The 25,010-nt window shown below is 51.2% G+C and overlaps 1 protein-coding gene across 2 annotated transcripts; it reads right to left on the bottom strand.

Moving 5' to 3' along the window:
• Positions 1-3,275: 3,275 nt before the first annotated feature.
• LOC125511173 (condensin-2 complex subunit D3-like) lies at positions 3,276-10,986 on the bottom strand. Of its 2 annotated transcripts, XM_048676475.1 has the most exons (10): positions 10,119-10,986; positions 8,750-10,037; positions 7,441-7,932; positions 7,278-7,369; positions 6,591-6,678; positions 6,321-6,435; positions 6,086-6,242; positions 5,828-6,002; positions 5,078-5,725; positions 3,276-3,679 (listed from the first exon to the last, which is right to left on the bottom strand). In XM_048676475.1, exons 1-9 carry the CDS (start codon positions 10,901-10,903, stop codon positions 5,102-5,104), a joined length of 3,816 nt encoding a protein of 1,271 aa, XP_048532432.1. In that variant the 5' UTR covers positions 10,904-10,986; the 3' UTR covers positions 3,276-3,679; positions 5,078-5,101. The 2 variants fall into 2 exon arrangements, with proteins under 2 accessions (XP_048532432.1, XP_048532431.1); XM_048676474.1 differs by having other exon boundaries at positions 8,750-10,986.
• Between the last annotated feature and the right edge of the window lie 14,024 nt (positions 10,987-25,010).

Raw genomic sequence — 25,010 nt, 5'->3', positions numbered from 1 at the left:
ACAGAGAGAAAGTAAATAGCTTCTGCATATATGAACCGTAGCCTATCATATCTAAAGCAGACAGTATAGCAAGTAGTATATATGAAGTAGAACCTAACATGTGTAGGACAAGGACTAGAACAAGGAACCGTGGCAGAACCTTTAACAGGAAAGACAAGAACACGTACGGGACAGCAGCAGCAGAAGCGCTGGACTTGGGGTCGGTGTCCTCGCCTGCCATGTCGTCGAGGAGGTCGTGGACGTAGTCGTCGGCGACCGGATCATCCGTGATGAAGCAACCAGTAGTCGCGCTGAGCGCTCCCCAAAAACCTTATCACCCTTCTCCCGTACAGGACTCAAAAGGTGCGGTTTCGGGGGGATCTTGGGATCTTCTGGTGTGTCTCTCTGGAGAGGAGCGACCTCTCTTATATAGGCACAGGAGAAGGACGCGAAGAGGCTGCGACGGGAGGTGAAGCAACGAAGGGAGACGACGCGTCGTGGCGGGGCGGGGCGGGGCAGGGCGGAGCGGGGATATCCCTCTTGTTCTCATGCTCGTACAAGTGGGGAGAGAACCTCCCTTATAAGGAGGTCCAACTCCCACTTAACTAGCAATGTGGGACTAAATTTTTGTTCCACCTCTTGTCTTGCACAAATGGACTGTGTGGGCCTCTAGGATTTATTAGGAATTTCTGAAATTACTATTGGGCTAGGCCCAAAATAGACAAAATTCCAGCATAATGCTGGTTGGTGCTTGGATGCGCACCGCGGCTCGCAACTCGTCTTTGAGGCCGAGCAAAAATTGGGTGACAAAAAATTTGGTGGCATCGAGTGCGATGAGATTATACATGTGCACCTCAAATTGTTGTCTGTACTCTGTAACTGTGCCTGTCTGTCGAAGCTACAACAAATCATGCATCGCAGACTCGAACTCCTCAGGGCCGAATTCCTCTTCCACTGCCTGGCGAAACAAATCCCAAGTGATCACTGGATATGTCTGACGGAAGGCCCGAAGCCAGAGGGCGGCATGGCCTTCAACCTTCAACGTAGAGTGCTGCTGTTGCCACCCAGTTGTGTTGTGGCACATGGTAGAGCTCGAAGTAAGCCAAGCAACGATCCAGCCAAACACGAGGTGCAGCACCATGGAAACGGGGGAAATGATGTTTGAGTGGCCTGACGAAGTACTCCTTCCGTGGCGCTGGTGCTGACGGAAACCCCCGCTCCGGCAGCCCGATCTGGTCATCTGGCCTGGATAGAAGGGGCGGCCCTTCGTTTGTGAGTCGTGTGAGCGGCGTTGGCCCCCCGATGGTCTGCGGTATGGGCAGGCGCTTGGCGGAGGTGCGGCGCGCGGATCGGGTGGTGGTGGAGGAGGCCCCGGCCGCGCCGCAGGTGTGTGTAGGACCGTCGTCGATGGATCGTCCACCTGGGAACCCGTGGATGGGGCTGACGACGCCGATGGGGATGCAGCCTTACGCACGTCATCGACCTCTTCTTGAGTAAGGCCGATCTGCTTCGACAAGCTCTTCAACTCGTGGGAGACCTGAGTGTTGAACGCCGTCTGCGCCTATGCCCGCTTGTCCGCCAAGTCCCTCTCCTCGTCGAATCTGGACAGGAGCTTCTCCATCAAGGCGGTGAGGTTGGCTGTCTGAGTTCCCATGGCGGCTATCACCTGCCTTGCCTGCGCTGAGGGCTTGGAGGGCGCCGTGGCTCCAGCCCCGAGTAGATCGAACCCCGCCGAGGATTTCAAGCGACCTCACCGGAGGGTGGTGGATGTTACCGATCTGACAAGGGAGTAAGGAGAACCGCGGCAGAAAAAAATTCTAGGGAAATTTTGCTGGCTCTGAGATACCAAAGGCCTCACGGCCAGAGGCAGGGGACGGAGGAGAGGAGCGGGGTAGGTGAGAAGGAGAGAAAGAGGATGAGGGCAACTAGACTTTTTCTCATTTCATAAGTCTCCACAGAGTACAAGGTAGGTCTCTTATACTTGCACAGACACACACACACGCCTGGCCACATGTGACCCACTGGCACACACACGCTCACCCCTTTCTATCTATTTCACCTTCCAGGTCCACCGGTACTCATGTATCAGGTGTGGCACATACATTCATCTCTGTAAGCATACGCTCTCAACAGGAACAGAGCAATATTCACAGGAGCAGGTCTAGACAAGCTGCTCACCACATGCTGGAGGCAGGGGCAGGTGCTGGCCTTGCCGTCCGGCAGCTCCATCTCCTCCGACAGGAAACATGAACTCTAATGAAAACAGTAAACATGGAGTATGAGAAGCACACCAATCATTATACACGAAACATGGAGTGTGACTGGTTTACCTCTAATGAAAACAGTAGAGACTCTATTTGATTTGGTACATTTATTCATGAGATTAAACTTGATGGTTCAAATTTACAGATCATAGACCCTCTGGCTTCAACTTGATGGAGTAGAAGCAATTTTGAGAGGCACGATGTGCCTCTGCTACTACACTAAAATTCAGTTTATTTGGAACAAATGGATTCTGCCAGAAGTAAGCAGAGGCACTAAAATTCATAGACCCCCTGGTTTTGCCAGAAGCAAGCAGAGGCACACTGTGCTTCTGCTACACTTCATTTGGAACACCGCCACTAAAATTGAGTTTACAGACCAAAGTTGACAAATTCAGTTTGCAGCCAGAAGTTTGCGCCTAAAAAGCAAAAGCTAAGCATCCCTACAAGCCATTGTTGGGCATTTTGTGTAAAATAACCAGTTACGTACTTGAGAGCAGGTTCTGGGGACTAATTGACCGGCCATTCCAAACAAGCAAAATCGGAGACTGGACTGCACATCTTCAGACCAAAAAATAAAACGGGAACTACTTTGAAATGCAGAAGCGGCTCACCTGAAGCCTGGTTTTGATGGTGTCGATGGGGTAGAGCGCCGTCTCCACCATGACAGGGAATGGGAGCTGTAGAGAAGAGTGGGCGAGGGAACTTGGGAGAGAAATGTCGGGGCGAGGGTAAAAGTCAAAACGAAGAAAATTTCGTTACGCTCGGGATTTTGTACGTGGAAAGCAAAAACGTTCTACATTTTGGGACAGAGGGAGTAGAAGATAGGCCCTGTAAAACAGAAAAAGAAAAGATTTCTATGGTCCAGCAAAAAATTTGAGTTTAACCATAGTGGTCCAGCAAATTTTATTCTCTGGTGTCAGGCCATCTGTTCATTCTTGTATTCGTTGTACATGTTAATACATTCAGAGGAACAAACTGATGATGTTTTTATGCCTAAAACTGGAATTCTTTGTATTCCTCTTCTCGTGTAAATAGAAGTTCAAAAGCCTGGAGCTGCATTGCTAAGATACATCTGAGCAATTATTGTACAACTAGTTAAGACAGCACTTGCAATTATTTGAGCTTTCTCGACACCATTCGATTACAGTTACACATCTACAGAATCAATCAGTAAAGAGAAAAAGAAAAGAAACTCATTGAGAAGATGAGCCTAGTAGTATAAGTTGTCCCTCTTAGCATCATGATACAGTTACATATTTCTGAAAGTGCTATCCCTAATAATATCAAAGCTCTTGCAGGTGCATATGACATCTCAGTACATAATGCCCCATGAAATGAACACAAATTTGCTCTTGCTCTGTCTTGTAAACATCATGACGTGTAAAGCGGCTTCGCATGCACACACCTTGAATGGTAAACAATGTTAACTCCATTTCCTGAAAATGAAGAGAATCAATGAGCCGTGACTAACAAAATGTATGGTCCAAAAGGTGAATGGATATAAAAATAGCAGTTCAAGTAGAGATGTACTCCCTCTGTAAAGAAATATAAGACCGTTTGGATCACTACTTCATTGATCTAAACGGTCTTATATTTCTATACGGAGGGAGTATTACTGTAGAGAATTTGCTCATCAATGCACTGATATATGCGCTTCACATGGTCCCATTCATAAAACAAAAGAACGCCGCCTGTTCTTTGCTGGAAACAGTTTGGGAAACCAATTGTATGACATGGGCAATCACCCAGGAAAGTAGCACAAAACAAAACTGAGCTAAATCAAAATTTCTTGTCATGTCTTACTTATATAAATATAATATAATAATAATAACTGAGATGTTATAGAGTTGTTTTTGAATGTTAAGTGGATAATTCATATTTATGGCATTTTACTGTAGGACTTCTCTCATTTTTATTGGCTTAAGGATAATGTTCACAAAAGAAATATAAAGGCCAGTTCTTTTGGCAGTTCAAGAAATAAGCCACCTCCTCCCTAGCTTTTCCCATAAGCCGCCTCTCATACATTGGGGCTTCTAAACTAGTTATGAGATAACTAATTTAGAAGTCTCAACAAATTTAGGGGGCGGCTTATTTTTTAAGCTGGGAAGAGGCGCAGCTTATTTTTTTAAGCTGCCCAAAAGAACTAGCCCTAAGAACCGCTCCCAGTGAAGGTGCATATATAGAACAGTAAGTTGTGGTCCAGAAATGAGATAACTTCCAATTTAGCTAAGTAGGGACTTGAGATGCAAAGTTGGGCCATGCGGAAAAAAAGAAGCTCGAAGAGCACATTTTGCACACAAAACCCGTAGCTATAAACCGGTGAATAGAGGAAAGTACTGCACAACATATCTGAGAAGTATGTAGATATCTCCCATTGCCGATGAGAATAAATGACTTAGGATGAGTAAGCATGCTTATGTTAATAATCATCACAAAATAGAGAGCAATACATCAAGATGTATTTTTTCCCTAGGCTCAGTACGCTTGAACTTCAAGACATAAGCTACTATTCACAAAACTTGTTTATTCATGTTTGAAGAATACCAGTAAAAATGGGAAGAAAAGCCACACTGATCCATAGATCTCATTGGGAATGGACATATCAAGTTCTAGTAAGTACTCCCTCCGTTCCTAAATATAAGTCTTTTTAGAGCTTCCAATGCGGACTACATGCGGAGCAAAATGAGTGAATCTACACTCTAAAATATGTCTATATACATCCATATGTAGTCCGTATTGAAATCTCTAAAAAGACTTATATTTAGAAACGGAGGGAGTACATCATATCTACATGTGCATGCAACAATAGAAGTAAAAGGCCTTCTATTTTTTACCTTGGATTGCAAGTTGTTAGCATGCTAATTCTCATCGTCTGATCCAAATGGCTCGAGCCGCCTCACTGACTCTAGGATAGCCGGTCGGCGCGAGCCACTCAGCGCCCCAGTGCCCAGCACCGACTTCACCTTGGGCACGCTCATGGTGTGCAGCGGCGGCGTCGGCACGTTCCGGTTCATCTCCTTGAGCACCGACCGCGCCGTGGCCTTTGCAGCCGCGTCACCCGGGTCAGGAGCAGCCGGAGAGCTCCTGCTGGGGCCGGCGGCCTCTCCGTCCCTGGACGACTTGCCCTTGCCGGCCTCGAACTTCTGCATGTCGTAGAGGAGCTCCTTCTGCAGCTGCTTGTCCGCCACCAGTATCTCATCGAACTCGTTCTTGTAGTCCTTGAGGAGGGTGCGCAGGCACTCCATCAGGCACCCCGTCAGAGGGCTGTTCTTGCTCTCCAGCAGCCGCTTCAGCTCGATGAATATCGGGATCGCGATCTGAATCAGGTTCTTCTTTGCCACCTGGGTCACCGCCCTCCCTTTGGCCGCCTGGAGGGCGTTGGCCGTCCCACCATCTCCACCGTCGTCGTCCATCTCGGAATTGTCCGCGAGGATGCTGGGATGGATGCGCATCTCCTTGCAAGCTAGTATTTGTAGAGCATCCTGTAGGGAAAAAAACATATTTTGCATCACAAAACGCTAGGAAATCATATAGTTTATGTCCAGCGCCATGTGATCTGCCGCAATATACAGACAGGTACATACCTGAACTACAGCCCTTCCAGCTGCATCGTCAACACTTAGTAAGCCATCACAAACACCTGCTAAGATCTCAGCACATAACTTGGCTGATGTAGCTAGAAGGTGCTCCGGGGCCATTTGTTTCAACAAGGACACATATATGTGCATTCGTTTTGACCTTGAACTTTCGTCAGTTCCCCTGCAATAAGAAAGTCACAATAAATGTCAGGTAAAGGTGGACATGGTTTTTACAAAGTGAACATCATGCATATATATGTTTACCGTATCGCGAAAAGGGTTTGTCCTCTGTCTGAACTTTGAGACCCTTGAGAACTCTGAGACTGAGACTGAGACTCACTATATCCACCATGTCCTGTGCAATTGTTTAGGACGTAGATAGCTTCTATGAAACTGTTATATGCAAGAAGTGGCGCTTTGGCTGCAACATTTATGTTCATGTTAGGCATGCAGTGACTTAAGGAAATGATACAGAATACCAAGAGTAAAATAAGTAAACCTTTTAAGATGCTTCCAAATAGGTAGTCAGCCAAATGCCTTATCTTATCCGATTCATCAACTAAAGATGGCAGAAACCGAAGGAAAAGCACTCCTCTCCATTTTACGTAATCCCTCTATGTAAAAGAATAGCTTCAATTAATTACCACATGGATATTTAGATGTACTCCCTCCGTCCCACAATATAAGATCGTTTTCAAGGTATGTTAGCTTGAAAAAGGATCTTATGTTGTGGGACAAAGGAAGTGACACTGAAAGAATGACAAAGCACCTGCAGCAACTTCGCGAGTAGGACAAACGTTTGCCTCCGTACTACTTCGCAGGGATCACGCAGCACTTTTGTTATTTTTGACATATAACTGTAAAACAAAGGAGGGGTCAGTGTAAGTTCATATTTGCAAATTTAACAATTAACTATATGTAAAAATACATGTGCAGTGTAGCTGATAAGATACTATGGTAGTCTTCACATAAAACAATTACAGTTTTTCTTTTGGTAATTACCATCAAAAACAGAATGTACAGAATCAAAAGAACTGCTGTTGGTATATGCCACAAGACATTCTTATTATTTTGATCTTAATTGCCAGCAATAGCTGCAGCTCATGCTCCCGTACCATCTAATTTGAAGTCAAGTATCTCTCTCAGTTTTTAATATATGATTTTTTTTCATTTTATAGACATAGAAAATGGAGTTACCTAAGCTCATATTGGATCAAGCACTGGAACTATTTAACTTGAAAAATGGCCAAGCCCAAGAAAAAAAGGCAAGGGGAGTAATTCTATCATGCTTCATTGTGTGAATAAAAATATGTGTGAACATCCCAAAGTGTGCATATCAATTACATCTGATGTACAGGAGCCGACACCACCTAATATATCGGAACATGCATATCTGCTTGAAATAAACGATGTAACTGAGTTATTGAAGGGTGACCATTCAGAGATATAAGCTCACCAGTCAACTAGTGCTGTATAGCGTACATAAAAGTCAGCCATTGCTATCATGATGTTATTCCGGAGGGTGGCCAAATCACTCCGCTCAAGCTCCTGATTTATACAAGTAACACTGAGTGTCTATTTGTTAAGAACAGTCAGGAGTGCAGTTGGAGGGGACGCACCTGAACAAAGAGCGGAATATATCGTTTTGCTAGTTTGTCATCTACAAGGCATATTTTCGCCATTGTATCCCACGACTGTATATATAATGATGGAGCTACCTCATTGAAAGAAACGGCTCCACCTGCAAGCATTGTTGGTCTTGGCTCGGGGTTTCCAGAGGTTATGACTGTGTGCAGCAAAGGAATGATGCCTTGCACACTAGCATCAGGGCAAGCTAGGATCACTGATCCAACGGTGAAGACGGCAATAACAGCTTCTGACATCTCCTTTGATGTGGATGCCTCCTTTCTTCCCTTAAGTTTGCCAGTCAGAGGAGTATTGTAGCTACAACCCCTGGAATCTTGTGATGTTCCTTTTATGTAGCGTTCTAGATTATCAACTGCTTTATTGATAAGTTGCTGAACCCACTTCATTATTAGTGCTTCAGCTTCCTTTGCCGTTTTCGCTTTCCGTTTACATAAAGTTTTCAGTGACTTTACATGGGCATCGACCTGTATGTGCATGAAATAAAACATTGCCATCAAGATATGGATAAATCCTACTTCTGTTAGGAATGATGTTGGTACAGAACAATGATATGCAGTAGCAGAGCAAGGATGAGTGCACGCCCCAGGCCAGCCCTCTAGCTATTGTTGATACAGTACGCTACAATACCTAATATAGCTACAGTCAATGAAACGTTTCTTGATATGCATTTACTCAACAACCCAGAAATCTGTCATTGAAGAGATAACACGAATGCATTGGGAACATTTTGCAGAACTTCGGATAGACAAATAATAGATATATGACAAATAATCAAAGCAACGCATAGACACTGCATTATCTTATGATTCGAGCCCAAACCTGTAACTGGTGGGTTTTTACAGGGCCATTTTGTGAGTGCGGTAGTTGCTACAGCTAAGCTGGAAGTATATCCCTTTCAGAAAGTTAACATAGCATACTTTGGATTATATTTAGGTGTATGATACCCAGACACGACTTATGGGTCTACAGTTCTGCCTATTAAATAACTATAACATGTTTACCTACATTCAAGGCCTTATGAAATACAATAGTTTACAATAACTCTCAGTAGATACTCCAAGTCCCACTATCACAAGGAATAGAGCTAGTGTACAATGTAACGGGATCTAGTAGATTTATGCCTGGACTTATGAGGATTTAACTGGGGTTTTGGTGTATTCAGAACACAGTTGCCAGACTAGTCCAGCAGTCCATGACATAACAGAGTGCAAGACTCCACTGTAACATGAAAAACTTATTGGCACCAGAGTAGATATTGCTTTGGATTCAATAAATGATTACCTCACTCAGGTTCATATCAAAATTTTCAATCCGCGTGAGTAAGCTGTGTGCCAGTTCTGCTGCAGGCTCCACAGGTAGCTCCATGGAGACATTTGAAATAGTTTGCAGGAGTGAAACACGATCCACAGCCCAGAGTGCAGAGTTTGGTTCCCCTTCAGAAGAAGCTTTACCTTTGCCTTCTTGGCCAACATTATCAAGGAGTTTCCAGTGGTGAGAGAGGAACTTCCAGTTAACTGATTTAGGCGCAAATGAGGAGACCTCGGAAAGAAGCCACCAAGCCCCAGCTGGTGCAGTCCAATTCTCAATTGGCTTAGAACTTCTCAACCACAAGGTTTCAGATATTGTAATTATATTCTGGAGTGAACTAGCAAGCATTGGTCTCAGCTTTTTCTTCTTCCCAAGGCTTGCGCATATCCTTTTTATGCAGGGAACAACCTCTCCATCACATATGCTTTTCAGCAAATCCAGTGTCCCGTCCGGGAACAGCTCCTCCAAGTTGACTGAATCATCATCCAGTTTCAAATTGGCAGCTTGGCAGACCCTGTTCAGAACCAGTTCAAGAAACAAGTTCTCACATTCCTCCTGGATACTGGTCTCACTATCAATCATCAGCGATGGCACAGCCTGAAGCCACTCCTTTGTCACACTCTCATCTGGGAATTTCCGGAACACCTCTGAGATGGCTGCAAGAGCCGCCTTGCGAATGGTGACTAGCGGATCAGAGCACGCAGCCCCCATTGCAGTAAGTAGCGACTCATCGACAGGTCTGCCAATCAAACCAATTGCCTTGGTGATGAGCACAAGTGCAGCTTTCCTGACGGCAGCCTTATCATCAATGCACCTTCTCCTCAACAACTCTCCAAGACCCATGTTCCCAATCTTCATCACCTCCTGCAGTCGATCGACCTCCACACCTCTTTCAGACAAAACATCAAGCGCATGGGCTGCATTTGTCAAGGCCCGAGCCCGGACCGCTCCAGCGCTATCCGAACACCTCTCCACCAACACCTGGACACACTTGAGCCCCCAAGAGCCCTCCTGGAGACCAGATTCATCGATTTCCGACGGCAACAGCACCGGCAGCATCGCCAGGACCATATCCACAGCAAACAGCCGTCCCTTTGCTTTGCCCCTGGACATGGCCACCAGATATGCAGCGAAGCCCTCCCTTTGAAGTGGCTCCATTGCCTGCACCACCTCAACTATGGCCTCAACAGCCAGCCCCCTCGCCTCCGACTTCTCCGGTGCCTTCACCGCCAAAAGCCTCGGCAGGTACCCCACCACCTTCCTTATCCCCAACTCCTCCCCTTCCTTCCTTATCCCCAACTCCTCCCCTTCCTTCCTTATCCCCTCCTCCTCCCCTTCCTTCCTTATCCCCTCCTCCTCCCCTTCCTCATCAGCACCCAAAGGCACAATCTTTCTGACCAAGAACTCGACCGCGGACGACCGCACAGCCGATTTGCCACCCGAGAGCACCAGCGGTACCAGCGCGCGTATCACATCCTGCACTGCCTCGGCGTGGTAGCGAGATCCAAGGACGGCGGCAAGGACATTGAAGGCCGCGAGCTCGGCGGCGGTGTCGATGAGCGACCTCAGCGCATCCGGGTACTCCCCGAGCGGCAGCCTCCCCGCGGCATCGGCGAGCAGGGAGAGAGCCTGCGGAAGGAAAGACGGGGGCCGCGTGGCCGCTTGCTGGCGCTGGTTCTTGCGCTTGCGGGGGTTGGCGGCGTTGCCGGAGTCGGAGGCGGCGCTAGGGTTATGGGTGTCGGTGGCGGCCTTGCGGAGGGCGAGGAGGAAGGAGAGGAAGGGGAGCGGGGAGAAGAGGGAGGCAAGGGGGGAGGCGGGGGCTAGCAGGAGGCGGAGGTAGGCGGTGAGGGCGGGGATGGGGTGGGCCGAGAAGGAGGAGGTGAGGGGCAGGAGGAGGGAGGAGGCGGGGAGGCCGGCCGCCGCGAGGCGGGGGAAGAGCGAGGCGGCGGTGGCCGGGGAGGAGAGGAGGGTGAGGGAGGGGAGCGACAAGGGCGGGGAGGTGGAGGTGGAGGAGGAGGAAGAGGCGCGGCGGTGGAGGGCGGCGAGCTCGGAGAGGAAGGCGGAGAGGGAGCCGGAGGCGGAGGCGGGGGAGTCGATCTCGTCGACGTCCATGTCGTCGGCGTCCATGGATGGCGGCGAGCGGCGGCGGACGGAGTGCGGGATTTGAAATCTGGTGGGGGGGAGATGGGAATTGGGAGGGGGAAAGCCGTCCCCATGCTGGTGGACTCGAGTTTAGGCTGTGTTCAGATCGTAGGTGGTCCGGGCCAAAGCTGGCTAGATAGGCCGGCACGGCCCGCCCAACGCTAAACAGGCCTGTCATGTCACGGCACGTTTACTAACTGGGCCCAGGCACGGCCCCTCTAGACTAAGCCTGGGTGTTCGGTTTGTTCGGTTCAGTCCTTTCGGTCTTCCATCATTGAAGGCGACCTAGTGGGGATACTCATCGCGAGCACTCTCAATGCAGGGCGATGCTAGGCGCCCGCGCACCGGCCGAAAGTTTCGGCCGGTCCTGCCCCAGCCCTTGAATGCGAGCCTGCGTGGCCACTGGATGCAGCAAAAAAAAATTGATTCGGCTTCTTCTACCTCGGATTAGATCTGCAGCTCCTGCTCGGTGTCCTCGTCGCCGCGCCTCCAGTCCCCTTTAGTGGCCGTCCTCATCGTCGGTCTCTGTCCTCGTCACCGGCTCACGACCCTCGCCCCGGTCACCGTCCTTTTGCCGCCAGGTCGCCGTCCTTGCCCCCGCTTGCCGATCTTCATCCTTGTTGCCACCCGGTCGCCGTCCTCGCCCCCGGTCGCCGTCCTTGCCGCCCCCGGTCGCCGGTCGCCGTCCTTGTCGCCACAGGTCATTCGCCCAGCTCCCCTGGTTGAAGCTTTTTTGTCATTACCGCTTGAAGCTTTTTCTCCTGGCGGTTGAAGCTTTTTCATTGCCGTTTGAAGCTTTTTCCACCATTGAAACTTTTCCCCCGCGGTGGAAGATTTTTCCTCATGCCACTCTTGAAACTTTTCCTCTGGATGGATGAAGTTTTTTCCACCACAAACGGTTGAAGCATTTTCTTCCTTGGTGGAAGCTAGACACTTGACTAGTTCCAGTAAAAAAAACGATGCCGGCTGTAGCAAAAAACGATGCCGGATGTAGCAAAAATTTGTTGGTCCAGCAAAAAACAGATGTCGTTGTAGCAAAAAAGCCCGCTAGATGCAGGTCCGCTGCATGTCACCGCTTGTTGTAGCATTTGTCACCGCATCTGTTGTAGCAAAAAACAAGGCTGTTGCAACAAAAATGCCGTCCTCGTCGTCGCCGGTCACACCTCTGTCGTAAAAAAGTGCCATGACCGCATGAATGGATGTAGCAAAACACACAGATGGTAATAGCAAAAAATTGACACGGTTGTAGCTTTTCTCTCAATGGTTGAAGCTTTTCCCCTCTATGGTGGAAGCTTTTCTGTAAACGACTGAAACTTTTGTCGTTTTGAGCAGCGCCTGGGTGAAATCTTCCTCTATCGTTCGGTTGCAGCAAAATCACAGAGAGACGCCATGGTCGTCGTCGAGGAAGATTTGTCAATCTCTGGTTGAAGCTTTTCATCTGCGGGTTGAAGCTTTTTGTCAAACGGTTGTAACTTTTCCTGTATTTTGTTGTCTGGATGAAGCTTTTTTATCTACTGGTTGTAGCTTTTTGTGTCCATAGTTGTAGCACGAGAAAACGCCGTTTGCAACTCTCCCAGTACCACGGTTGCAGCTCCTCCCCTGTGGCCATGGTTGTAGCACGGGCACCTCGGTCCTCCCGGCGTTTTGCCTGTCGCCGGTTGCAACAAAAGGGGAAGAGAGGAGGAGGAAAAGGGAAGAGAGGGAGAAGGAAGAAAAAAGAGGTGGGAATGAGAGCGGGGCTGCAACCTCTATATCCATGGCCGACGGCGAGCTGCTCCACGCGCTACAATGGAGGAGGCGAGATGGGATCAGGCGGAGGCGGAAGGAAGAAGAAGCAAAGAAAAAGAAAAAAAGTGAAAAACGTTTGGGTCAACTAAGCGCGCGCGTGCCAGCGTGTCCCGCGCGTGAAAAAAAGGAAGCACCCGGCTGATGAAGCCCTGTACCTAGGGTAGGGGCACGGGCCTGTCCAAAGAGCCCTACCCTGGGACATCCTTAGGAGAAGTCACCTTTCAATCGACTTGAAGGTATCCCACTCGACGGGTTCAAGACACTCGACCATGAAGCCAACCACTCGACCATGAAGCCAACCACTCGACTGCCAGGAGACCTAGAGTCACTCTGTAGGCAAACGGTCGGCTATTAAGTAGTCTTTATGGTCATTATCACACTTTATTAAGGGCGTTACCGGTAACGCCCAACCTTAAATATACCTTAAACCCTGCATTACTGAGGGCAGGAGGGGGCCGGCGAACTCTATATAAGCCACCCCCCTCCTCAGTATGAAGGGTTCGCACCCCTGTTATTCACACGCCAGTAATCCAGTCGACCGCCTCCGGGCACCGAGACGTAGGGCTGTTACTTCCTCCGCGAAGGGTCTGAACTCATACATCTTGGTGTGTTTACAACTTCCCAATAGCTGAGATCTAGCCTCTCCATACATACCCCCCTACATCACTGTCAAAGTTAGAACCACGATAGTTGGCGCCCACCGTGGGGCCGGAATCTTAGCGCCTGATTGGAGAAGTTGTGATTTTTCTGATCCCTTTGATCATGGTTTCGTGCGGAGTTTTGGTGGAGGGCCGCGAGATCCGCCTCGGTGCGCTCACGTTCATCGCCGACGACTCCGCCTGGCTTCAGGAGGCGCCACTCGACATCGACGCACTCCCCGTCCGCGGTGCGACGCATTTCCGCGCATGCGTTCGTGGCGTCCTCCTGCGGCAGCCGTCGACCCAGTATCAGTCGGCCCCCGTATCGTCTCCCTGCTCTGTCTCCCACCGGCGCAAGCGCTCCGGTCGGTCGAGACTTCAGAGGTGGGTGAGGCATGCCGTGGCTCGCCAGTCGGCCGCCCCGCAAGTCGCGGCAATCGAGCCTGACGAATCCCTCTGCGGCCTGTTCGACCTGCTGACTGGCTCCGCGGAGACCGCATCCGAGTGCGACAGCAGCGACCCAACGGCTGAGATCCTGGCGGTCGATGGAACGCACAGTCCTCCCGGTTTCCCTCGCGCTGATGGAGGCGCGGGTGGGGGCGACCCGTCGCATCCCCACGATGAGTATCTCCCCGAACCTCTCACGTCATTACAGCGAGAGGAGCTTCACCGCCGGAACACGGACGCACTCCGCACTCCTATCGTCGGAGAGTCCACTGAGGCCCGGGCCTTGGAGGACGTGCGCTTGGCTAATTTGGCCGAGCGCACTCGACTGGAGAATCTCCAGCGCGCACTCGACGAGCAAGCGCGTCAGCGGGCTCCCGAGTCTAGTCGACGCCAGCTCTTCCCGCCGATGCAGGTATACCGAACCCAGTTCAGAATTTGGCCGCCACGGCCCGTATAGCAGAATCGATTCAGCCCTCCCAGTCGGAGGCTGGCAGGGGCTTGTTACAGATCAGAGCGTTGCTCCGGGCGGCGGGAAACCAGAATTCCGCTGTTTCTCAGTCGCGGAATAGGATCCACAGTCAATCCGTTGCAACAGATACAGTCCTGTCGGCTCACAGCCCGCGGTCGCCCCCGAGGCGTGAGGGACGTGGCGACCGGCATGATCAGTACATAAGGAATGAGCAGTATGATCACCGATCCGATCGTGATGATCGACGTCGAGTGCCAACCCCTCCCCCGAGGAGTGGGTCATATGCGCCTCGACATCGAGATGACAAGCGCCCTCATAGCGTTGGGCAGAGGATTCCCGTCGACCCCAGGGACCCAGGCTTTGACGCGAGATCTGTCCTCGTTCAAGGCTTGGTTGACAGGAACAGGGCTCATCGGGAAGGCCAGAACAGAGATGCGCCCGCCAGCAGCAGAATACGTGTTTCAGGGCCAGAGTGTTTCAGTCGAGCCATCAGGGCCGCGGTGATTCCTCCCAACTTTCGGTTGGCGACTGGAGTCAGCAAGTTCATCGGTGAGTCTAAGCCTGACACTTGGCTCGAAGATTACCGAGTGGCTGTACAGATTGGTGGTGGCAATGATGAGGTGGCTATGAAGCATTTGCCTCTCCTGTTAGAGGGCTCGGCCAGAGCGTGGCTGAATCATTTAGCACCCAGCAGCATCTACATTTGGGAGGATCTCTCTCGAGTGTTTGTCACAACCTTTGAGGGAACATGCAAGCGACCCGCAGGCCTTACAGAATTGCGGTCTTGCGTGCAGAAGCCGAGTGAAACTCTGAGGGATTACATCCAGAGGTGGATCACTTTGCATCACACAGTTGAGAACGTACCGGATCACCAAGCAGTTTGTGCCTTTAAAGAAGGCGTCAAGAACAGAGAGTTGACCCTGAAGTTCGGTCGGACCGGAGAAATGTCCCTGAATCGGATGATGGAAATTGCCACCAAATACGCTAACGGAGAAGATGAAGATCGACTCTGGAGTGGCAAGCAGAAAGCAGTCGCCCAGGAAACCGGAGGCAATTCCAGTCGGAAGCAGAAGCGGAAGGCCGAGCCAGCCGCCCCTGGGGAGGCCCTGGCCGCAACCCAGGGAAATTTCAAGGGAAAACCCAAAGGCCCCTGGAAGCCCAAGAAAGTCAAGGATCAAGATGGAAATGATGTTTTGGATCTGCCATGTCACATCCACACCAAGAAAGATGAAGAGGGTAATTTCATTTACCCAAAGCATACCACTCGACAGTGTCGGCTCCTGATCCAGCAGTTTCAGGGCAAACAGCCCAAAGATAAGGAAAAAGAGTCGGACAGAGTCGAGGACAAGGAAGATAGCGACGACGGATACCCCCCTACATCACTGTCAGAGTTAGAACCACGACAGTTGGCGCCCACCGTGATGATTTTTGCTGATGTCGAAAGCAAAAGTTGACTGAAAGTCATTAACCGTGAGGTGAATATGGTTGCTCCGGCGACACCCAGTTATCTGAAGTGGTCTCAGACTGCCATCACATTCGACCAGTCCGATCACCCTACGCACATTGCCACCCCTGGGAGGCAAGCTTTGGTGGTCGACCCAGTTGTCGAAGGCACTCGACTGACCAAAGTCCTGATGGATGGTGGCAGTGGCCTGAACATATTGTATGCTGAAACATTGAAAGGGATGGGCATTCCGATGTCCAGGCTCAGTGCCAGCAACATGAGCTTCCATGGAGTCATTCCTAGAAAGAAAGCCGAGTCACTCGGCCAGATTGCTCTCGACGTGGTTTTCGGTGATTCAAAGAATTACCGCAGGGAAAAGTTGACATTTGAGGTTGTGGACTTCCAAAGTGCTTATCATGCTATTCTGGGCCGGCCAGCTTATGCACGCTTCATGGCTCAACCATGCTACGTGTATCTCAAGTTGAAGATGCCCGGCCCTAGAGGTGTGATCACCGTTACCGGCAATCGGAAGAAAGCAGAAGAGTGTTTTCAGAAAGGATCGAAGATTGCTGACGCTCAGATGGCAGTTGTTGAGCTACAAGAGTACCAGAAGACTGCTGATCCGAGTGAATTGCTACGAGCCAAGAAGCCTGCTTCAGAATCTGCTTTTCAGTCGTCCAGCGAAACTAAGCCAGCTCACATTCACCCGACCGACCCCGACGCTGCTCCGACTCACATCTCGACGACGCTCGACTCCAAATAGGAAGAAGCGCTCATCCAGTTCCTCCATGAGAACTGGGACGTCTTCGCATGGAAGCCTTCTGACATGCCTGGAGTTCCCAGGGGGCTGGCTGAGCACCGTCTACGAGTCGACCCGAAGTTCAAGCATGTGAAAGAACATCTTCGATGGTCCGCCGTCCAGAAGAGGAAAGCTATTGGCGAGGAGGTGGCTCGGCTCTTAGCAGCGGAGTTCATCCGAGAGATTTACCACTCCGAGTGGCTCGCCAATGTTGTCATGGTCCCCAAAAAGGACAAGTCACTTCGCATGTGCATTGACTTTAAACACATCAATTGGGCCTGCCCGAAAGATCATTTCCCTCTCCCCCGCATCGACCAGGTAGTGGACTCGACCGCGGGGTGTGAGCGTTTGTCTTTTCTAGATGCTTATTCAGGGTACCATCAGATCCGTCTGTATGGACCCGACGAGATCAAAACGGCTTTCATCACCCCATTTGGGTGCTTCTGTTATGTCACCATGCCCTTCGGCCTCAAGAATGCTGGAGCCACGTTCATGAGGATGATTCAGAAGTGTTTACTCACTCAGATCAGTCGGAACGTAGAAGCATACATGGATGATATTGTGGTTAAGTCACGGAAAGGTTCCGACCTACTGACTGACCTTGTCGAAACCTTTGCTAACCTCAGGGGATACGATATCAAGCTCAATCCATCAAAGTGCACATTCGGAGTTCCAGGTGGAAAGTTACTCGGTTTTCTCATTTCCGAACGAGGAATCGACGCCAATCCCGAGAAAGTTGGCACCATACTCCGGATGAAGCGCCCTGTGCGTGTACACGATGTCCAGAAACTTACAGGTTGCTTGGCCGCTCTAAGTCGATTCATTTCTCGTCTCGGTGAAAAGGCATTGCCTCTTTACCGACTGATGAAGAAGTCTGACAAGTTCGAGTGGACTCCAGAAGCTGACGCAGCGTTTGCAGAGCTCAAAGCTCTGCTCTCCACCCAGCCGGTGCTTGCTGCCCCAATCAGTAAAGAGCCTCTGCTGCTGTACATTGCGGCCACGGGACAAGTTGTCAGTACAGTACTCACGGTCGAGCGGGAAGAAGGAAAGGCCTTCAGAGTTCAGCGCCCAGTATATTATGTGTCTGAAGTTTTGACCCCTTCGAAGCAAAGATATCCCCATTACCAGAAGCTTGTATATGGGATCTACATGACCACGAAGAAGGTTGCACACTACTTCTCTGACCATTCCATTACAGTCGTCAGCGACGCTCCACTGTCAGAGATCTTGCACAACAGAGATGCAACTGGTCGAGTGGCTAAGTGGGCGATTGAACTCCTCCCCCTAGATATCAAGTTTGAAGCAAAGAAGGCTATCAAGTCCCAAGCAATTGCAGATTTCGTCGCCGAGTGGATTGAACAGCAACTCCCGACTCAAGTTCACTCGGAGCACTGGACCATGTTCTTCGATGGATCTAAGATGCTGAACGGTTCCTGTGCTGGGGTAGTATTAGTCTCCCCCCAAGGAGATAAGCTCAGATACGTTCTCCAGATTCACTTCGATTCCTCCAACAATGAAGCAGAATATGAAGCACTCTTGTACAGGTTGCGCATGGCCATTTCACTCGGCGTCCGGCGCCTCATGGTCTACGGCGACTCAGATTTGGTGGTTAATCAGGTGATGAAGGAGTGGGACGTCAGAAGCCCAGCTATGACTGGCTATTGCGACGCAGTAAGAAAGCTAGAAAAGAAATTCGAGGGGTTAGAGCTTCATCACATCCCCCGACTGAAAAATCAAGCAGCAGATGATCTGGCAAAGATAGGCTCCAAGAGAGAAGCCATTCCCAGCAATGTGTTTTTGGAGCACATCCGCTCGCCGTCAGTCCAGGAGGATCCCTTCGCGGAAGAAGCCCCGCAACCGAAAAGTGCCACAGATCCGACTGAAGTCGAAGTTCCTGCTGTGGTCGACCTAGTCATGGAGGTCTTGGCTATCACTCCTGACTGGACGGTACCATACATCGCGTATATCTTGAGGAAAGAACTCCCGGAGGACGAGGAAGAGGCTCGACAGATCGTCTGCCGATCCAAGGCCTTCACAGTCATAAAGGGACAGTTGTATAGGGAAAGCACGACTGGAATCGGTCAGAAATGCATAACACCAAAAGAGGGTCAGATGATCCTTAATGATATCCACTCGGGGACCTGTGGTCACCATGCGTCCTCTCGGACCATTGTGGCTAAAGCATACCGAGCAGGATTTTACTGGCCAAGAGCAAATGAGATGGCAAAAGAGATAGTCGACAAGTGTGGAGGTTGCCAGTTCTACTCCAACATGTCACACAAGCCTGCATCAGCCCTGAAGACCATTCCACTCGTCTGGCCCTTTGCTGTCTGGGGACTGGACATGGTCGGTCCACTGAGAACAGGCAGGAGCGGATTCACGCATGTGCTTGTGGCAGTCGACAAGTTCACCAAATGGATTGAAGCCAAGCCTATCAAGAATCTCGATGCTTGCACTGCTATCAGTTTCGTCAGAGGGCTGACGTTCAGATATGGGGTCCCGCATAGCATCATCACCGACAATGGGTCAAACTTCGATTCAGACAAGTTCAGAGCTTTTTGTGCCTCTCAAGGCACGCGAGTCGACTACGCATCGGTCGCGCATCCTCAGTCGAATGGACAAGCTGAAAGAGCAAATGGTCTGATTCTCAAAGGATTGAAGCCTCGATTGATGCGTGATCTCAAGCACGCAGCAGGCGCTTGGGTCGACGAACTTCCGTCGGTTTTGTGGGGGCTGAGGACCACCCCGAACCGATCGACCGGAAGAACGCCATTTTTTCTGGTTTACGGAGCCGAAGCCGTCCTGCCGAGTGATCTACTTCACAACGCCCCCAGAGTCAAGCTTTATAACGAAGACGAAGCAGAGCAAGCCCGGCAAGACGCAGTCGACCTCCTAGAGGAGGAGAGGGAAATGGCTATAATCAGATCGACCATCTATCAGCAAGACTTGCGTCGATTCCATGCCAGAAATGTGAAGAGCCGAGCCTTCCAGGAAGGAGATTTGGTCCTCCGAGTGGATCAACAGAAACCACACAAACTTGCTCCTACTTGGGAAGGCCCCTTCATCGTCACCAGAGTCCTCCACAATGGAGCATATCACCTCTACAATGTTGATCACCAGATCGACGAGCCACGAGCTTGGAATGCGGAACTACTCCGCCCCTTTTACACTTGAGTTCTCCCTTGGACGAGATGTAATAAGAAAAAAAATTCTGCAGTTCATTTTTACCAAAGACAAGAGCGTCCCAATAATTGCTGTCACTCTTGTTTGCATACGAAATCCCCCAGTGGGTGACTTAGCTGCGAATCCGTTTCGCCTAAGTTTGAAAAATCCTACCGAGTGGAGAGCAATCCTCCCACTCGGGGGCTTAGCTGCAGTCCAGTACTCGCCTAAGTTCTCCCACTTAGAGACTTAGCTGCAGTCAGGCACTCGCCTAAGTTTGAAAAAATCCTACCGAGTGGAGAGCAATCCTCCCACTCGGGGGCTTAGCTGCAGTCCAGTACTCGCCTAAGTTCTCTCACTTAGAGACTTAGCTGCAGTCAGGCACTCGCCTAAGTTTGAAAAAATCCTACCGAGTGGAGAGCAATCCTCCCACTCGGAGGCTTAGCTGCAGCCCAGTGCTCGCCTAAGTACAAGACACAACCCAATCCGCGAGTCGACTGCTACCTCCCCCTTCGGAGCTGCGCCGCAAATACAAGGTTATTCCGAGTGAAGATCAAGATCCACTCGACGAATCAAACCATGAAGATATTCAACGAGAAATCAAGATCAGATAAAGCCTAAAAGGTCCCAGACCGCAGATCAAAGTACTCAAGCCCTCGGCTCGGCGGAGTTTAACGGTTACAAATCCACTCGGCATTCCGAGGAAAATTTAAAGTGAAGCATAAATGTTTTTCATTCCTCAGGAGGAGGACTGGAAGGGGCGACGAACTCGTCCAAGTCGATCCCGTCTGCAATACGAGTGGCAGCAGCAATAAAAGTCTCCATGAAGTCCTGAAAGGTGTGCTTCCTGGTATTGGCAACTTGGATGGCGGCCAACTTTTCTTCTCGCGCCTCCTTGCAATGGACGCGGACCAGAGACAGAGCGACATCAGCACCACATCTAGCAGAAGATTTCTTCCATTCCGCCACTCGACCCGGGACTTCATTCAGTCGGACCATCAGGGACTCGAGGTCGTTCTGAAGTGTCGTTCCGGGCCAGAGTGATGTGTCGATCCGCGACATCGCAACCTTCAGCCGAGCAAGATAATCAACAACACTGGTAACACGAGACTCCAGTCGGAGCACGTTCATAGCAGCCTCGTCCTTCACGAGAGAATTGGCGGGATCCAAGCCTGGCTCCACTCGACTGGTTTCCTCTTCGAAGCTCTGGCAGAATTCTGCAAACACGATTCAAGAATAAGACAGTGGCCGTACGCGGGCTCGGCAACTACAAGACAGCCGGGTTGGAATAATTACCTTCGAGCATGACGAACAGCTTCTTGGCGAGTCCACCGAGATAAGCCTCCAGATCTTTTACCTTCCCCGCCAGCTCACCCGCCTTGTCGTGCAGAGCCATCTTTTCTTTCTTCAGTCGACTGGCATCTAGATTAGCTGTCTCGAGAGCAGTTTTCAGTCTGGAGTTCTCCTGTTCAAGAGTTCCGACCGAAGCCAGTTTCTCTTCTGCGAGCTTCGTTTTGCTCGAGGCCTCCTTCTGTGCCTCTGCAAGGTCTTGATCCTTCTTCTTCAGAGCTTCCTCCAGTTTATCTGCGGCGCGTCGAGTGGAACCAACATCAAGAATGGACAAGAAAGAAAAGCCACCCGTTAAGAATGGAGAACCTCACCAGCCATACCTTTTGCTTCTTCTTGCGCCTTCTTCAAATTCTCCTGAGCAAGCTTCAAGTTAAGGTTGAGCTGGATCTGCTGATTCTCCAACTCAGTATAGCGAGCTACAAGTTCGCAAGATTTCTGTAAAAAGAAAAATCAGTCGACAGACGTCCAAGACAAGTTGCTTCCGAGCAACCAAGAGACAATGATGACGTTTCTAAGACTACAGCCGAATCAAGAACATTCGACAGTAGTCTCGGGGACTACACCCAGTGGGTGCACTCAGCGTGCCCCCACTGTAAAAAAAAAGAAGTCGACTGCCCGCAGTCGACCGGATACAGTCCCATTCGACATGGCCTGACCAGACCGAATGAAGAAATACAGCTACATCAACACAATATAAAGACTACAGTCGACTGCCCACAGTCCACCATAGTCTTGGGGACTACACCCAGTGGGTGCACTTAGCGTGCCCCCACTCGTCCAAGAATTGGCAGACACACCCAGTGGGTGTACAGATACAAAGATCTTCGGAAAAGAGATTCTTCAAACAGCATATCATAACAGACCAAACGTTGAGTCGACTGACCTGGACGTTGCTCTGAAGAGACGAGCTCGCGTCATAAGCTGCTTGGCTGGCCTCCCGAGCCAACTTCACTTGCTCCATCATGATCCCCGCCTGACGTATAGCCTCTTTTGCAGCAGCCGCTTGGTCCTCAGGGACGGGGTATGCGGCAAAAAGCGAAGACGGATCCGCAGTCGACGACGAGGGCCGCGCACTCGCCAGAGGAACGGCGAAGGTCACAGAAGCCCGAGTGGTGTCACCACCATCCCGAGCCACGGCCTCGGACGCCGGAGCGGATTGGGGGCTCTTGTCAGCCGACGCCCTCTTGTGCCTCCTCACTCTCAACGGACCGTTGTCGTCGTCATCCGGGAGGTCGATAACATGAGAAGGGGCTACAAAGGAAACGTTCAATCGACCAGGGTTGCAATAAATGTTTAGTCGACTCAAAGCGGAACGTCAGTAATCGTACCAGGATTGGAGGTAACAGCATCCTCCATCTCTTGGTCGTCGTCCTTGGCGGAGATCTCAGAAGTAGCAGCACTACAAGCCTCGAAAGTCAGTCGGTCGGCTCAATGGATCGACCAAGGATCCGTCCACGGTCGATAAAGGAAAACAAGTTTTATTATTACCCAGAAATGGTGGGGACGGCCATCTTCATCTTGGGCAGAGCCTTGGGCGGCTTGGACGGCGCTGCGCGCGGGTGCTTGGGAGCCTTTCCAGTCAGCGTAGGAGAAGAGGTCCGAGGGCGTTTCGACGTCTGCCCAACAGGAGCAGTCGCACTACCACGCTCCCGCGCTGGATCGTGTGTGAGCTTGGATCGCCCCTCCGGGCGGGGGGGGGGGGGGGGGGGGGGGGGGGGGGGGGTTCAACCTCCTCCTCCTCCTCTTCGCTGGAGTCGACGTCGTCGCCTCCCTCTCCTTCACCGTCGGACTCCCACTCGCCTTGATCGTCCCCGCTCTCACCTCCGCTCGCCTCGCCTTCCTCAGTTGGCCCCTGTGCCCCATTGGGCGTCGAGTACATCTCAGTAGTTGCCTGAAAAACAACAGACAAGACAAAGGTCAATCGACCAACTCAAAGAAGACCAATGAAGAAAAACAAGATCTCAGTCAGGAGCATAGAGACATACATGGTCCACGTCGTACGAGTTGTCGAGTGGAATTACCCTCCTGGCTCCTGGGGGGTTGTCCTTGTTTCCTGTGATGCTCGACAGCCACCCCTCCAGCATCTCATCAGTGACCTCCTCCGGGTGGATCCGAGTGGTGTCGTCAAGACCCGAGTACAGCCACATCGGGTGGTCACGAGCCTAGAGCGGTTGGATGCGCCTCCGGAGGAAGACCTCCAGCAAATCCATGCCCGTCACGCCCTCACGGACAAGCTCAACCACTCGACCGGCCAGCACTTTGACTTGGGCCCTTTCCTCCGGCGCCACTTTCAGAGAAGCAGGTTTTTCAGCTCGGTCGAGTGAGAAAGGGGGGAGACCAGTCGACTGTCCTGGGGTCGCCTGGTCTTGACAGTAGAACCAGGTCGCCTGCCAGCCACGGACCGACTCCGGGAAAGTGATAGATGGAAAACAACTCTTTCCCCTCGTCTGGATCGCCAGGCCCCCGCACAGCTGGATCACCTGCGTCCTTTCATCACTCGACTTGGCCTTCTTGACCGATTGAGAACGACAGGTAAAGATGTGCTTGAAGAGACCCCAATGGGGGCGGCAACCCAAGAAACCCTCACACATGGAAATGAAAGCAGCAAGGGATACGATGGAGTTGGGAGTGAAGTGGTGAAGCTGCGCTCCGAAGAAGTTCAGGAAGCTCCGGAAAAAAGGATGGGGCGGCAGAGAAAACCCGTGGTCGACATGGGTGGCTAGGAGCACGCACTCACCATCGCGGGGCTAAGGTTCGATCTCTCTCCCCGGGAGACGCGCGGCTTCGTGGAGAATGACCCCCCCCCTCGACCATGTCGTCGAGATCTTCTTGCCGGATCACCGACGGCATCCAGTCGCCTTGGATCCAGCCTCGGGGCAGAGCAGACCTTGAGGAGGATCCGCCCCGCGCGGACCTCTTCCTTTCCCCTGCGCCGCCGCCTTCTTCGCGCGCTCCAGGGCGGATGTCTTGTCCTTCGCCATCGTCGCCGGCAAATCTTGCACGGACCCGCGGCGCTAGGGTGAGAACGGAGGTGGCAGAGGAACTCGCGAAGGGAGAGAGGAAGAAGGAAGCGCACTGTTTGGAAACCCCGAGCCGACAACTTATAAGGGGCCGCTCCCGAGTGGCTGACTGGTAGGCCCAGGCTATCCAGTCAAATCCCGCAACAGACGCGCGCAGTACGTGGCGAAAAAGGCGACGCAAGGATCGAGGAGCTTCCACTTTATCGCTTCCGATTACTGCGGCCGCTCCCGTCTCGCGCGCTTCCCGAAATCCGAATCCCGCGACACCCGCGGGCCGCAGAACAACTTGCTAAAACAGAAGACCCCGCTCGCGCCGACACTCGGTATGTCACACATAAAGAAATTCACTCGACGAAAGGCCTGGAATGGAGAAAGGCGACTGAAAGAGGTTGATGACGTCATCGTGACGGTTGGCCCAAGACGAGGCGCTCACGTAGCCCAAAGAACCGGTCGGAAAGATCTCCAACTCTTTCCCCACTCTAACCTTGATCCATTCGGGGGCTAATGATGAAGCCCTGTACCTAGGGTAGGGGCACGGGCCTGTCCAAAGAGCCCTACCCTGGGACATCCCTAGGAGAAGTCACCTTTCAATCGACTTGAAGGTATCCCACTCGACGGGTTCAAGACACTCGACCATGAAGCCAACCACTCGACTGCCAGGAGACCTAGAGTCACTCCGCAGGCAAACGGTCGTCTACTAAGTAGTCTTTATGGTCATTATCACACTTTATTAAGGGCGTTACCGGTAACGCCCAACCTTAAATGTACCTTAAACCCTGCATTACTGAGGGCGGGAGGGGGCCGGTGAACTCTATATAAGCCACCCCCCTCCTCAGTATGAAGGGTTTGCACCCCTGTTATTCACACGCCAGTAATCCAGTCGACCGCCTCCGGGCACCGAGACATAGGGCTGTTACTTCCTCCGCGAAGGGCCTGAACTCGTACATCTTGGTGTGTTTACAACTTCCCAATAGC

This window comes from Triticum urartu, chromosome 5 (genome assembly GCF_003073215.2).
Source record: "Triticum urartu cultivar G1812 chromosome 5, Tu2.1, whole genome shotgun sequence".
Classification (NCBI taxonomy): domain Eukaryota; kingdom Viridiplantae; phylum Streptophyta; class Magnoliopsida; order Poales; family Poaceae; genus Triticum; species Triticum urartu.
The sequence above is the reverse complement of the archived record's forward strand: the minus strand, read 5'-3'. Positions and strand labels throughout refer to the sequence as shown.